The sequence below is a fragment of the Monodon monoceros genome, unplaced genomic scaffold, assembly GCF_005190385.1.
Source record: "Monodon monoceros isolate NGI ecotype Baffin Bay Population unplaced genomic scaffold, NGI_Narwhal_1 Super_Scaffold_3, whole genome shotgun sequence".
Lineage (NCBI taxonomy): Eukaryota > Metazoa > Chordata > Mammalia > Artiodactyla > Monodontidae > Monodon > Monodon monoceros.
Genome location: NW_021703780.1, coordinates 79246634 through 79261592, shown reverse-complemented (window position 1 = coordinate 79261592; position 14959 = coordinate 79246634). Strand labels below are relative to the sequence as shown.

At 48.2% G+C, this 14959-nt stretch overlaps 1 protein-coding gene across 3 annotated transcripts in view; it reads left to right on the top strand.

Moving 5' to 3' along the window:
• Positions 1 to 5967: 5967 nt before the first annotated feature.
• LRIG1 (leucine rich repeats and immunoglobulin like domains 1) overlaps positions 5968 to 14959 on the top strand; it is a 122850-nt gene continuing 113858 nt past the window's right edge. Inside the window, exon 1 of one of the 3 annotated variants that reach the window (XM_029242208.1) lies at positions 5968 to 6435. In XM_029242208.1, the coding sequence (XP_029098041.1) occupies positions 6206 to 6435 (230 nt within the window). In that variant the 5' untranslated portion in view covers positions 5968 to 6205. The remainder of the gene's footprint in view (positions 6436 to 14959) is intronic. The other 2 variants (XM_029242207.1, XM_029242206.1) reach the window with 2 other exon arrangements.

The following is a 14959-nucleotide window of genomic DNA, read 5'->3' as shown; positions in this document are numbered from 1 at the left end:
ATTAAGCCATAAAGTGAAATAATGCCTCACGCATAGTAAATGCTCAGTAATGATTAACTTTTATTATTATAGAAGTCCTGCCATGTATGGTGGAGGAAACGGCCAGTATATTTATCTTTAAAACTTTGTGCTTATTAATCAGAGAGGAAGTTCAGAAAAGCAATTCACCAGTATGGAAAAGGAAAGAAATTATGTCCATTCTCACAAGATCCTTGAGAAACAAGCGTCATGACCCATCTCCTAAGACATCTACTGAATGTAAAATGTGTGTGATGGTGGTTGAAACGGAACTTTGATTTAAGGTTCCACTTACTCTTGACCCTGTGAGACTTTGACACATCATTTAACCTCAGCTTTCTCATTTGTAAAGTGGGAACAGTAATAACTGTCATTGGGGCTTCCCTGGTGGCACAGTGATTGAGAGTCCGCCTGCTGATGCAGGGGACACGGGTTCGTGCCTCGGTCTGGGAGGATCCCAAATGCCGCGGAGCAGCTGGGCCCGTAAGCCGTGGCCGCTGAGCCTGCGCGTCCGGAGCCTGTGCTCTGCAACGGGCGAGGCCACAACAGTGAGAGGCCCGCGTACCGCAAAACAACAACAACAACAACAAAACTGTCATAGTCAGGGCTTCCTTGGTGGCGCAATGTTTAAGAATTCGCCTGCCAATGCAGGGGACACGGGTTCGAGCCCTGGTCCAGGAAGATCCCACATACCACGGAGCAACTAAGCCCATGCGCCACAACTACTGAGCCTGTGCTCTAGAGCCCACGAGCCACAACTTCTGAGCCCGAGTGCCACAACTACTGAAGCCCACACGCCTAGAGCCCGAGCTCCGCAACAAGAGAAGCCACCGCAATGAGAAGCCCGCACACCACAACGAAGAGTAGATCCAACTCGCCACAACTAGAGAAAAGCCTGCCCGCAGCAACAAAGACCCAACGCGACCAAAAATAAAAATAAATAAATAAATTTAAAAAAAAAAACTGTCATATTCGACGTTTATGAGGCTCAAATGTCATAACGGATCTTTGGTGTCCTCAGAGATGGCTTGAAATCTTGGCCTCGTTACTTATTAGCTTGTGTGGCCTCGAGCATTTTTCTCAGCTTCTACTTCAATGGAGAAAGTACCTAAAGCACTCTGCCAAATGACAGATACAGAATAAGTGCTCTGTAGATGACAGCTGTTGTTATGATGTGACCTTGCTTTGAAAAATATAAGGTATATGACTTCATGAAAATTATTATTATAAGTTATGATAAATGTGCTGTTCTTTTTTTTTTTTTTTTGCGGTACGCGGGCCTCTCACTGTTGCGGCCTCTCCCGTTGCAGAGCACAGGCTCCAGACGCGCAGGCTCAGCGGCCATAGCTCACCGGCCCAGCTGCTCTGCAGCATGTGGGATCCTCCCAGACCGGGGCACGAACCCGTGTCCCCTGCATCGGCAGGCGGATTCTCAACCACTGGGCCACCAGGGAAGCCCAATGTGCTGTTCTTTATATACATTGAGGTGTTGCTTCTGAGTTGCTGGTAGTAAAGCATAAACTTTGATTTCCAGCCCCCCTCCTCTTTCACGTGTGGTTCCAAGTGATAACTGGAAAGGCAGCAGATTGGTAGTGAGAGGTACGGCCTCTGGTGATGATGTAATTACCCTTCTCTTCATCATTGGAGCAAAGAGGCTGCCTCTTACACTGATCATCACTCCAGAATCTCAGAATCTTGAAATGCTCCTAGCTTTCGTAAAGTTTTTCTTTATTCTTTCAGTGAACCGGTTAAAATTGCAAGAACAAGCATGCAGGGTCTAGTTTGTGTTAGAAGGTAGACTCTAGTGGTTTGGGGCCCCTGGTTGATGCTGCTCTGTAGGAATGGAAGGGGACACTGGCAGGGGCCCAGAAGAGCTTCAGGCATCAGCCATTCTTGCTGTGGAAATGTAGTGACTGCAGCCTGGCACCGTTTGGGCAGTGACCAATATTCCAGTAGCCAGAGATTGCACAATAAAGCATACGTCTCCCCACCTCCACCAAAGGGAAAATGTTGGGATGGGGAACAGAGAAATCTCCAAATTGTCTCTTCTTATATTCCATCTCTGGACTCGTAAGCTTTGTCTGTTACCTTCTCTACCCATCATTGTCATTGACCGGAGTATTACGAGGAAGGAGTTAATGAGTACACAGATTTATTTTCCTTGGAAGAGAGATACAAAACAGGCTCAAAGCAGGGCTGTCATCACCCTGCAAGGCTTCAGGGGTTTTATAGGTAATTATTAACCCTTTGTGGCATGCCTGGGGGAAAAAACCCTCTATGCTGAAAACACCTACTAAGATTTCCCATCTATGGTATGTACCTGGACCCTCAATTTTTTTCAGAGTTAAAATTCAATAATACCTTAAAAATAAGCCTTCAATGTATGTAGCCCTAAACAGTTGATAAAGCCCCCCAGGTCCTATATCAAAATGGATCCTTCCTTAACTGTCTTAGTACTCAGGTCAGAAGTACCATTCTCCTTGTTTGAGAAAACTGAGGCTTAAAGAAAGGAAATAACTGGGCAAAGGTTTCATGGGTAACAAGGCTTGGCTAGAATCCAGGTCTTCTGAATACGGCCCTGGTGGTCTTTTCATGTACTGAACCTGGTGTAAACTCTCTTCTCACAGAAAGCATGTCTGAATCTCAGCATTCTTTAAAACCACCAAATATCACCACCTAGAACTGTTGTAAACCACCATGATTCGGTCCCCTGGAATTTGTGTTAAAGAAAAAGTCCATGTGATCAATCTGCCTTCTTGTTATTTTGTCATTTGCTTGTCTCCTGCTTGGTCATTTCGGGCTATTTAGATTTGGGGTTTGTCTCTTTCATTGGGTTTAGGGTGATTAACTGCTAGAGCTTCTGTTTTTAAGAGGGAGCCCTGCAGTGATTTTTGAGGGGGATTTGAGTCCGTGCTGGCCCCTGGAGTTTGGTGTCTGGTAGATTAAAATGAATGGGAAAACCGAAAACTCCCTGGATGACCCCTTTAAGGAAAAAGTCACTCTTTAAAATTGGGAAAATGGCAGTGGAGGAAAATGAGGACCCAGAATGCCCAAATCAGCTGTCACTTGGTGCTGAATGGACCAGTACTTGCTCTTTTATAAGCAGAGACAGAGACTCCCTTAGAAACTTGCCCTTGTTGTCATTCAGGTCTTTGTGATTTTAGGTTGTGGCCACAGGTGAATTCTCCCCTGAGCTCTCCAAGCCCACACTCTCCTTTCAGTCACAAGCAGGTTGCTAGTATATGGGCAAACTTCCATACATGGTATGGGGAGCAGACATGACTTCATGCTCTGCTGTAGACAAGGGGAACTGCCAAGGCTCAGGCGCCCAGTCCCTGCAAATGTTCCTGCGTTTTGGTATCCTTCTCTCTGGCTGCGTGGTAACCAGACCACAGGGGCTGATTTGGATTTGTGAGCACATCTTTACCTTGCTGATTCTCAACTCCTATCCTCCTATCCTCCAAGGAAGCATCTCACAGGTGCACCCACAAGCATTTGGAAAAACATTTGACAATAAATTTCCATTTTACAATATCAATGATGGAACAAAGCTGAAAGATAATTTTAGGTCAACATCTCAAGGGGTTCAATGAGTTCATTTTATTTCTGCTGCAAATGCTGTTTCATCTGAGGTGGGGCAAGGCAGGTCTGACAGTTTCATTTAAAGAAATGTTCGTGGGTATTCTGCATTAAATTACTGTTTTGTGTTCTTCGGTCTTGAAAAATTTAAGAAACCTTGACATAGCGGACTACATCAATTTGGGGTCATTTAAATCCCATCCCCCCTCTTATTACTATTATTTTACCGAAAGGCATTATAACAGAGATATACTGCTTCTTGTCCAGGTGGAAGGTATATGTTTAGTGTGGATCACAAATGAAACATAAAAGCTGGTTAAAGCCCTAGGTAGAATGGGTCAGGCACAGCCTTTTTCTGATAATGTTTCTTGGGAATCACATTTTGATTGATTTACACACATATTTGAGCATTGTATTGGGCATTACTGCTGAGATCATGTGGAGGGTGGGGGAAGGGAGGAAGGGAGGAAGGAAGGAAAAAATGAGGGACCAGTAGTTGACAGCATAATAAATCAGAAGTGGGAGGGGGATAAAGAGGGGAAGGAGGGAACAAAAAGAAAGGAAACCAGCAACCTCTTGACTACCAAGCCCAAACCCAATTTTGGTTAAAGAAAAGAGGTGCTCTCATGACTGAGGAAAATTTTAACATCTCAATTAAAGCAACCCCTTAGAATGTGTCAAAAATGGGACAAAACCCTTAAAAAATTTTTTTTCTTTCAGAGGAACATCTCCCTTTCGTTTCTGTAACACAGAAGTCAGATTTCATTTGCTGGCACAGATGTTTTTCAACAGACATGACTTGCTTAATTTTCCTGACAATGTGTTCAGTTATGTTAGAGACTTGCATACTCTTGGGAAGGGGCATGAGACACCAGCAAACCCAAACGCGGATAGGAGCAGCTATATCTTACTGTGCTAGTCTTTTAACTTTTGCAGTGTGTGTGTGTGTGTGTGTGTGTGTGTGTGTGTGTGTGTGTCCCCGCGCAGCGCCTGCTTTACTGTTTCAGTACACTGTCCTAACACTTGGTTACTATGTTCGGATCAGCAGGAGCCAAAGTTAGTAGCTTTGTAACAATTACTAGTTGCCTTTTTACTCTGTCTCTGAGGAGTACTCGATGTACTGCTTCTTGAAAACTGGCTTTAAAACGCTCTGATTTAAACAAACAAAGCAACCCCTTTGTCGAAGGCTGGAGTGTTTCCAGGAGTACCCTTCGATTCACCAGGGCGGAGGTGGGGGTGGGACTGTGTACACCTTTGAGATTCGGTTTCTGCATGCAGTACACATTCATTTTGGTAATCGAGGACATATTGCTGGATTTAAGAGGTCAAAAACAAGTCAGGAGCCGAGAAGAGCTCCAGGTTGTGAGAGAGGAAGGCGGCCACCCGTAATAAAATAACTAAAGATGCCCCCATCAGTAGGAAATTAGTGAAGTTTTAAATCTGCATCTTTGCTCCTAGTGGGCATCTGGAAAATGGGTGTGTAAACTTGTTGTCAATCGCTGGCCCTGTTTGCAGTCCGGGAAGGAGGGAAGAAACTTTGAGCCCAGACCGCTCCAAAGCGGGGGCTTTACCCTCTTTACCAACGTTCTTCCCTCCATTAAACGCAGAGGGAATACCTTTACTCCTCCTCTCCCCAGTGCGCATCCCCCTTCTCCATCATCAGTCAGCACGTCCCCTTTAAGAGCCGGAGGCCGTCTCTCCCTTTCTCCTCCCAGTCCCCCGCCCTTCACACCTTGGGTGGGAAAAGAGAGTGGGGCGGGGTGGCCCGAGAGGCAGGAGGGGCGGGATCATGGCGAGAGCTCCAATGGGCGTCCAAGCTGTCCGCCGTGAACCCCGTCAGCCAATGAGCAGCAGGCGGGGGGCGGGGCGGGGCGCTGTTGCAAAGCCTCCAACGTGGGCCGGCTGGAGGCCGCGGGGCAAGAAGCCCAGGGGGTGTGCGAGGGCTAGCGGCCGGGGGCGGGGCCTCGGGGATAGGCCGGGGCTGCGCCCCGGGGAGGCGAGCTGCTAGCGGTTGATTGTTCGGTTGCGAAGTGTGCGGGGTTCTCGCAGAGCGGAGGAGCCGTGCGGAGCCCGGAACTGCGTGCGCGCGCTCTGTCTTCGGCGCTGGGACAGCGAGGCGCACCGGGTCTTTGGAGCAGTGCGGGGTTGGCCGCGCCGTCCAGCCCGGAGTCTGCAGCTGGACGCTCGTAGCGGCGAGGAAGATGCCCACGGGCGCAGAGCTCCGGCTGCGAGCCTGAGCGCCTTCCTCGCAGCGGCGGCGGCACTTGGCGTGCACGGGGACTCCGAAGCCCGGCCAGGAGCGCGGCGGGAGAACGAGGAGCGCCGGCCAAGCACCCTTTGCCCAGATCCGTAGGGTTCGCAGCGGGCACGGGCGGGTCGGCCCGGATGGGCGCGGGGTTCGCGGCCCCCTCCGGGCGCGGCGGAGCGGCTCGGGCACCGGGGGCCCGCTGAACGCCGGAGTCGCCGCCGCAGAGAGAACTTGTGCCGGCGGCCATGTCCCGGCGCGGAGCCTAGTGCTGAGCGGAGCCCCCGCTGGCCCGCCCGCGCCTGCGGTCGCCCCGGACCTCGCAGCCCCAGCGCCGGGAGTTCGCTGCGCGCTCCAGACAAGATGGCGCGGCCGGTCCGGCGAGCGCTCGGGGCCCCGCGCCGCTCGCCTTGTCTTCTCCTCCACTGGCTGCTGCTGCTGCTGGTGCTACTTCGGCTGGAGCCCGCATCGGCCGTGGCCGGCCCGCGGGCGCCCTGCGCTGCCGCCTGCACTTGCGCTGGGGACTCGCTGGACTGCGGCGGGCGCGGGCTGGCGGCGCTGCCCGGGGACCTGCCCGCCTGGACGCGGAGCCTGTGAGTGCCGCCCTTTCCGTCCTCCCCGCGCCCCGGGACGCTGTCACTTGGGGACGGGGCGGCAGGGGTGTTTCCCCGGGAAAGGGGTGCGGATTGAGCTGCTTGTATGTGAAGTTGAATGAGCTGGAAAACTGTTCGCGTGGGATCGTAGTGGTGGTCCTTGGGGGTCCGGAGGAGAGAGGGCGTGCGTGCGAAGAAGTCGGGATGGGAAAAGCGTGCGTCTCGTGAGGGTCTGGATGTGCGCGAGCGTGGGTCTTGGGGATCTGGAGGAGGAAAGTGTACCTCGTGGGGGGAAGGATGTGATCGAGCGTGGGTCATGGGGTACGAAGGTGAGCGAGTGTGGGTCTTGAGGTTCTGGAGGAGAAGAAAGTGTCGTGGGGGTCAGGAGGTGAGTGAGCGTGGCTCCTGAAGGCCATCTGGGAGTTGGTGAGTGGGTGGGATTCTGGAGGTAAGAGAATGTGAGTAAAGAGTCAGGAGGTGAGAGTGTATGTCTGTGGGTGGAGAGTGGGAAACATCTGGAGGGGAGAGAGTGAGGAAGTCTGTCTGGGGGTCCCCGGGTGTTTCTTTTTTTCTCTTCTGTAACCCAACTCTCTGTTGTCTGAGCTGCTTGGCCTTCCAGTGGGTAATGAATGAAGGTGACTTTTGCCTCCAGTCTTCCATTTACATTATTTATTAGTGAGAGTGTGTGTAGCCGCCTCCTCATCTCCCCAGGACCTTGGTGGCCCGACTTGGCTCAGGCCCGGGGCAGAAGGACACCCTCTGAGTCCTTCCCTGGAGGACTCCCTGAGTTATCGGGCTTTGAGAGTTCCTGGAGATCTGTGACTGCTGGAAGTTGGTCCTTTTCCACCTGGTTGGCATTTTAGGGAACTGTGTTCCAGACCCTTCCTGTCTCTTCCCTAGGGGACCCATTGGGCTTGACGATCCGGTGGAGTGGGGCCCATCCTCTAGCATTTCTCCTCCATAAATGGTGCAAATTAATTTTGGAGTATTGCTACTTTGGAAGAGGGTGCCAGACTCTGGGTTGATTTAAGCAGAGTGTGTTTTACCCGCAAGAGGCTCTTTTCTGTGCTGTCCGGATTTTGGCTTATCCGGACTTGGTGGGACACTTCTTACAGGAGGTTTGGCAGGAAAACAACACCACCACCACATTAGATTTCTGTAAACATGGTAGAATGTCATAGGCTTTAAAAATTTCTGACAAATCTAGTCCATGAGTCAAAATGCTGTCCAGTTATCAGTAATTAACATCTCTGCAGAACTGTTAGTACCTTCCAGAAGAGGCCTAGGTTGAATAGTTCTGCTTTTCAGTTGAATAATTGGACATCTTTCCTAGAATATAGAAGAGGCACAGTAGTAACCTCAGGCGGGACATTCACTGTTCAAAAAAGAGAAAGAAAACTGGTGACACCGGTTTTAACCAACACCTGTGGCTTGATCTAAGAACATGTGGTCTGGGAATCTGGTTGCTGTGAAGGGAAAGAAGGGAAGTTAATTCCTTTCTGACGTGAAGATCCTATACCTTTGAGAGCGGGGCACAGATCTTTAACTTGGACCACGCTGCACATGGGTCACTAGTGATCAGTCCTACAGAGTTCTGAAACTGGACCGTTGACTTATGTGTAGGATCTCTCTTCAGTATTCTGCTGTTTCTTTGGAATCCCCTTAGGGAAGACCAGTGATCAAGGTGTGGGTTTTAACACAGGTGGTGGCTGTGTAAGGTAGTGGGAGATAGAGCCCAGCCTTGTCGTTAGGTAGTATTGTATTTAGTTGTGGTAGTCTTGGGTATTGTGGGTTTTCCTTTACATACTCTTAGTTTTTTAAAAAGTTAAATCATGTGGGTGGGATCAGACTAACATCTTAGGTGTTCACCTGTTGGAAGACTGACTCCCAATGCCAGGTGTCAGTGGCATCGTGGGGAAGGCACTTAGTTCAGAAGTGGTGGCTTCCTGGAGAGGACAGGGTGTCCTCTGTTTTCACTTTCCTGTGGCCACAAGATCCACTTTGCCTTGCCCTTTAATTTCTGGAGCAAAACTACTGGTTGTTTGGAGGGCTTTCTGTCTGCCTAAGGAGTGACATTTCACAAGTCATAAATACCTTTAAAATTGCAGTCTTTTCTCTTTTCCTCACACAGTTGATGATTAGTAGATACCAAACTGGCTGTTTTGAGCTTCAGTTAGACTTGATTATACTGATGATGGTGTTAACTGATTCGATTTTAAGATATGAGTAGTATGGCTTCTGGTTAGTATGTGGCAATGTGGTATTCAGTACAGAATGTATATCCTTTGAAAAATGTTTGTGAAGTGTTTTTTTTTCTGATTAAAGAAAAAGCAAGCAAATGTGTTTTTATTTTTCCCTAGACTTCAGATTTCTCCATTTAAGTCATTAGTCTTAGTCTAAATTTTGCATCAGGATATTTATATCTTTTATATTCCTGGCTATGATTCAGTAAGACTTTAGGGGAGAAAGTCTCTGTCTATAATATAATAAAATACCTTATAGTTTCACCACATTTACACCCTCCGAGTCCATTGTGTCTAGAAAATGCTTTGAGCTAGTTTGTAACCCCATGAACTAGATTTACTGCAGCTAGTTCAAACAATTTCAGGCTGTGGGTTTGAGATAGAAGGGGACCTGTGGCTTTATGGAATTTTTTTTTTTTTGCTTTTGTAAACAGTGCATCTAATTTTGGAGTTGCTCCTAAGCCCCGCATAAGGAAAGTAAAACTCTTTAATAGTGGATGTAAATGCGGTTTGAATAGCAGAACTGGAATGGCGCTGGGAGAAAGGAAAATACGTTCATTCCCAGGGCCTGAGGATAACTTATTCAACACAATAACTTATAGTTGTAGTAATTGAGCCATTACTTGAGTTTGCCGTCCCATTACGTAGGTGCGATTGGCCTTGTCCAACCAGCACATTCATAAATAGCTCCCAGCACTGCCACTCCCTATTCCAACTTCCCAGAACCTTAGAAGAAGTTGAACTTCTTAGAACTCAGATGTTTGCTTTCTTTGAAATTATTTTGGAGAGCATGGCTTCAGAAGCTGTTTAAGACGCGTTAAACACAATTTACCTTAGACTCTTGTCTGTGGCATGAAGTTGAGCACAGTATTGCTTGCTTACAGGGTCTGGCAGCTAGCTCAGTGATGGCCTAATGGGATTGTGATAGGAAGGCAGGCAGGCCCTTGGAGGAGGAACAAATGATTCTCCTTCTCAGTGTGGAAGGAAGATGACATGGCATTCGGAAGCAAGGACATCCCTTAAAGGTCACCAAGTGTGGTTATTCTGAGTCACATTAAGACAACTGTATTGATTTGGGTCTCTTTGTATTTTGTCTCCCTTCGTGTTTGCGGTACCGAAGCTGGGTGACTTAATCGAACCTCTGTTGGTTTGGGCACCAAAGTGGTGCTTACGATTACGTTAGAAAATAAACACAGGTCCCGTGGCGGTTGCCATTGTAGTTGGGAAGCATAGAGGGCCTTTGTCTTTCAAATTTTACAGCTGTGCTGGAAGGCCCAGGTGTTGGGGTGTTGTGAATTAAGGGTTTGGAAAATATTTTCCATCCTGTTTATGCAAATTAGATTTAAAGTGCAGATGACCAAATTGTTCCAGAACCTAAGCTGAGATTCTTGTGTGTGTGTGTGTGTGTGTGTGTGTGTGTGTGTGTTTAAGAAGTAGATTCTTGTCTGGATTACCCCGAGGTCTTCCCTTCTGCCCATTATCCTCTTTGAGTCTCTGTATCACTTAAGAAGAACTCAGCAGACCATGAGCATCTTCCGATTGGTGGGGGTGGGCAAAGCGTTTTTCTGAATAGGGACCCTTTCGAACACAGGGTAATGGGCAGAGAGAAAATCTGAAAAGTGCAAGTGCTTTTAAAGTTTTGGGCAGCTTTAGTCTGAGCTCAGAGTCCTTTTCTTTGCAACAAGTTGTCACAGGCGTGGCCTCAATTCCCCTGCATGATGGAGCACTTATCTGTTAAGAGTTTTCTGACACTTTTTTTGAGTTAAGTGGAAGTCTGGGAAATGAAATTGGTTGCCTTTTTAAGGGACAGGATTTAAGTCCCTCTGATATGAAATTATGGCCGTAAAATCTAATTTTTGAGGACTGTGAAATTAGGAAGTGCCGGGAGACCCCCAGGGCCCAATACAAATGAACTGTGTTGGCCCACGGTGCCTCTTGCCTTTAGGGTACGTCAGGGCTGTTCTTGCTCTTCCTTTACAAGGGACTGTGTTAAAAAGAAGCGTGCTTTCCTTTTCCGGAATTACACTGGGTCACCAGATTTCCCAACCTTTGGACTTTTGAATGTATTGTCGGCAGTAATTCTTCATCTCCAGAAAGATGACGATTCTGTGCAGAGTAACGAGAGCTGGTTCCCAGTGGATGTCCGGATGCGCGGGCCCGCCAGCCCTGCTCCAGGGGCCGCAAGTTTCTCTCCCTGTCGTGTTAATGCCTTGGCCTGAGTTCCCCACGCAGCCTTCCCTGAGCACGTTGGGATGGCCTCTGGCTGACCTTTTTCTCTCCCTCAAACACCACGCTCACAATGAAAGGGCCTCTCCCCCATTCTGCAGAGGTGTCTCCCTGGTGCAAAGGCTTTTCAGCATCTTCTCTTTCAGAGTGGACAGGAATGCGAGAGAGCTACTAGGGTTTTGTGTGACTTAACAATGCCTCCGGCCCAGTTCTGTGCACCTGCTGTAGCCCGGAAGGTCTGTTATCCGGGAAAGGAGGTTGTTTAAAATAGCCATTGGTTATTTTAAAAGTGACACCAGAGAGGGAAATCTGGGAAAGGGATTCGTAGAATTGAAAGTCGCTCAATAAGCAATCAAGGATGTTCGTGGTACCAAGGTCGTTGGCTTAAAACTCAAAGGGGTTCCTCTGACTTACCTCATAAGTTGAAAGACTTCAAGTTTCATGAGCAAGCCTGATTTTCAACGACTTGTGAATGAGTTTGGTGATATTAACTCATTGGGGACCTTCCCCCTCCTCAGCAACTGCAACTTGAAAACCTGGGGGTCTTTTAGAGCAGGGCTCTGGGCTGTGTTAATATTCAGAGCTGTTTACAATGGATGCAGTTTCAAAGGCTGAATGCATTGTCTTGAGACAGGAGGGAGGAGAGGTGGGAGGAAAGTTCCCAGGCAGAGGAGGGGAAGTATCTAAAAATCTCCAATGTTCCCTGGCCGGTGGCGAATTTAGGAACCGTTAGCGGGGTTTTTTAATGACTTAAGCATGGCATTGAACCTGTGGGTCCATTCCATCTACCTCCTGGCTTCAGTTCATGGTGTCTGTCAGTAATGTGGCTGTCTTCTGCCCATTAAAGTGTAGGAATCCATCAGAAACTCAGATCTGTTTTTATGTCCTCATGGAAAGAAGTAGGACTTTGAAGACCAGAGGTTAAAATTTTCACAATAATTAACCCTCTTGGAGTTATTTTTTCTGTTTAACTGCAGGGTTTAGAATAGTAGTCCAGACGTACCTAATAATTGGCCAATTGTAGGACTAAGGCTGAGAAATTTTCTACTGAAGAACCTGATAGACGATTGTTGCCATTAAGCAAAATTAATAGTTAAATCAGGATTACAGAAAAAATGAATATTGTGACTTGTCTGTGGTCTAATTGAAAGTTGCCAATTTGTACCCTGGTTTTGTTTTTTTATGGGTTTTTTTTTTTTTTTTTTGGTGGGGGCATGCTTATGAATTTTTCTTAGCCAAAGGCTTTATGCTTTAGTATAAACATACTATACTAGTATGTTTATATAATTTAATACTTTACGTGTGGTTTCAGTATAAGTACTTTACACATAATCTTCTGAAACGCAAGCTATAAACCCAGTCTGCTTATAAAAGGCGCTCGTTTTTTTTAAAAAAGCTGCTTCCCTATTTCCCTGGGTTTCGTGCTTTTCATGTCCTGCCTTCAGGTGTTCTCTTTGTCCTCTGGGTGGGCATTTGATGCCCGATTGTACCCTGGGTCTTGGGTTGGGTTATTGATGGGGAAAAGAGCCGGTGAGGGCCAAGCTTTCCTTCACTCTTACTCTGTTAGTTATTTGGATGCCTCATCCCTGCTGGTCACACCCAGTGCTCACCATTCACTAGGGAATAGTGATGAAGAGATTGGAAATTATTTCTAGGTTCCATTCCTGGCTCCACCACCCTACAGCTGTGTGTGTGATTTGTGGCGAACCTCTTCCCTTTGTTTCTAAAAAGGGGATCATAATATTCTATCTTAAGCTGCTGTGAAGACTAAGTTAGGTGACACGTGTATTCAGCCCAGTCCAGTGTGAATCAGTCACCTCAGGCTAAGGCCCCAGTAACTCACGTTTTGCATCCTCTCATGGCAAGTCTCTCCAAGTCAGAGTTCCTGGTGACAGAGGCTTCCTGGGAAAAGTTTACTTTTCTGATAATGAAGATCTCTTTTGGCGTAAGCAGGTGGCAGGGCTCACAACCCAAACAGCCTTCTGCCATGAAGTTTTTGGTGGTATGTATAGAGTGAAACTTTATGTGCCCTTGGGAAGCTCAGACAAATTCAGGGGGGAAGCTATGAACAGTTGCAAAAAATTATATGAATTATGCAATTAGCAAAAGTGATTGAGGTGGTTTATAAATGTATTCCAGTTGTGCAAATACTTCTGTCTACTGAACATTACCCTTCTGGGAGGTGGGGTATGGGAAGGAGGCCGGGAAGTGAGAGGCCCTTAAACTAATAATTTTATCCCATTATTTCCCAGGGTTTCATTGAAACTGAGCCCTATGAGATGCTCGGTCAGTCGCTTGGAAACATGCAGATGTGCTCTTCCAATCAAGGGTTAGGTTGCAGGCTGGGGCCGGCTGAATCCTGCGCTGTACCCACTTCTCTTTGGAAATGTTTGGGGGAGGAAGTGTGAGGGGAGATGATTGTGGGGTTGTGTGCAGAGAGCTGGAGAGCTCTGACATTTTTCATTTGTTTTGGTTTGTTTGCCATTGTACAGTAACTTTGTAGGGGACACGGGCAGTGAGCACAGGGTCATCTGAGGAATCTGGCAAGGATGCCACCTGAAAAGCCATTTGCTTTTGCTCATGCACCTGTACCTGCATCCCTTCCCCTGTGAATGGCCATGATTCACAGCCTTGCCCACATGAACGGCTACGATTGTTTGCGTCTTTATTACTATTTAATCTAGCATAACCGGTAAAGCCCATTGTGTGAACAACCAATCCGTTCATCTCTGCAAGTCCTAATACATCTTGGTTTCCTTATGAACCAGGATGCAGGTTCCAATCACTGCTTGTTCAGTTTATCTTGGCAAAAGGTGGCATTCAGAGAGTTTAAAGAAAGCATGGCCTGTCTCTTTTTAAGCACTTTGCATTGATTATTCTTTAAACTTTTATGGTGCCCAGGTCTCTAATCTTTTATGATCTGCAAATATTTTTTTTTCTCAAGTTGTCTTATTATTAGGAAGAAAATGAATGGAATGGGTGAGGGTCTGCCCTGCAGTAGAGTTGCCTAATGCCTAAATGCTAAGAAACGAGATAATGGAGGGTGTTTTTTTTTTGCTGATTAAAAACAAATCATACAACTTCATCTTCTAAGACTCCTTTATACAGCATTTACAAAGTGTCCCCCTCCCCCACCTCCACTTCCTCACTTCCTGTCCTTTGCTCCTTCCACCAGTTTATAATTTGCCATTCAAGTAATGTGGTGCTTATCTTGGCCAGGGCATACATTGCACTGATAAATTCTTTCTCGCTGGATTACCCTAGTTGATGATAGCCTGTTAGATACAATGAGAAGAATTGAGCACTTCAGAACTGGAGAATGGATAATCTCACTTCAGTTCCAAATTTTGTAGTGGCCTTGCTCTTCGTTTGAAAGCATTTGTACCCCCAGCAGTGGCACTTTGGACTGGATGAAAAGACAGTGACACACGGGGCTCTGCCTGGGGAGTGACAGCTACTCACTGACTGGCAGTTCTCCATCCCCTCCCTCCGTCGCTCCCCATCCCCTCCCTCGCTCGCTCCCCCTCCCCTCCCTCGCTCCTCCTTAGCTAGTTGCCTCATCAGAAACCCGCTCATGCCCCATCTAATCCCGCGACTTATCTCGTAGCCTCCCTCTCCCCACGTGCCCATCCCTAGCAACTACATCCCTTCTCCAGCCTCATACTTTCGTCAGTGCCCCTCTCCCCCCAATTCTCCTTAAGCACTCACCTCCGCCCTCTCGCCCCTCTGCCCCCCCTCTCCCTCTCCCCCTCTCCCCCCTCTCCCCCTCCCCTCCCCTCCTCCCCTCCTCCCCCTCCCCCCTCCCCCTCCCCCTCCTCCCCTCTTCCCCCCTTCCCCCCCTTCCCCCCCTCCCCCTCCCCGCCTCCCCCCCTCTTCCCTCCCTCATCCTCCCTCCTCCCTCCCTCCCCCTCCCCCCCTCCCCCTCCCCTTCCCCTCCCTCTCCCTCGCCTCCCCTCCCCCCCTGCCCCTTCCCCTCCCCCTCCCCTCCCCTCCCCCTCCCTCCTCCCCTCCCCCCTCCCCCTCCCCTCCCCCTCCTCCCCTCCCCCCTCATCTCC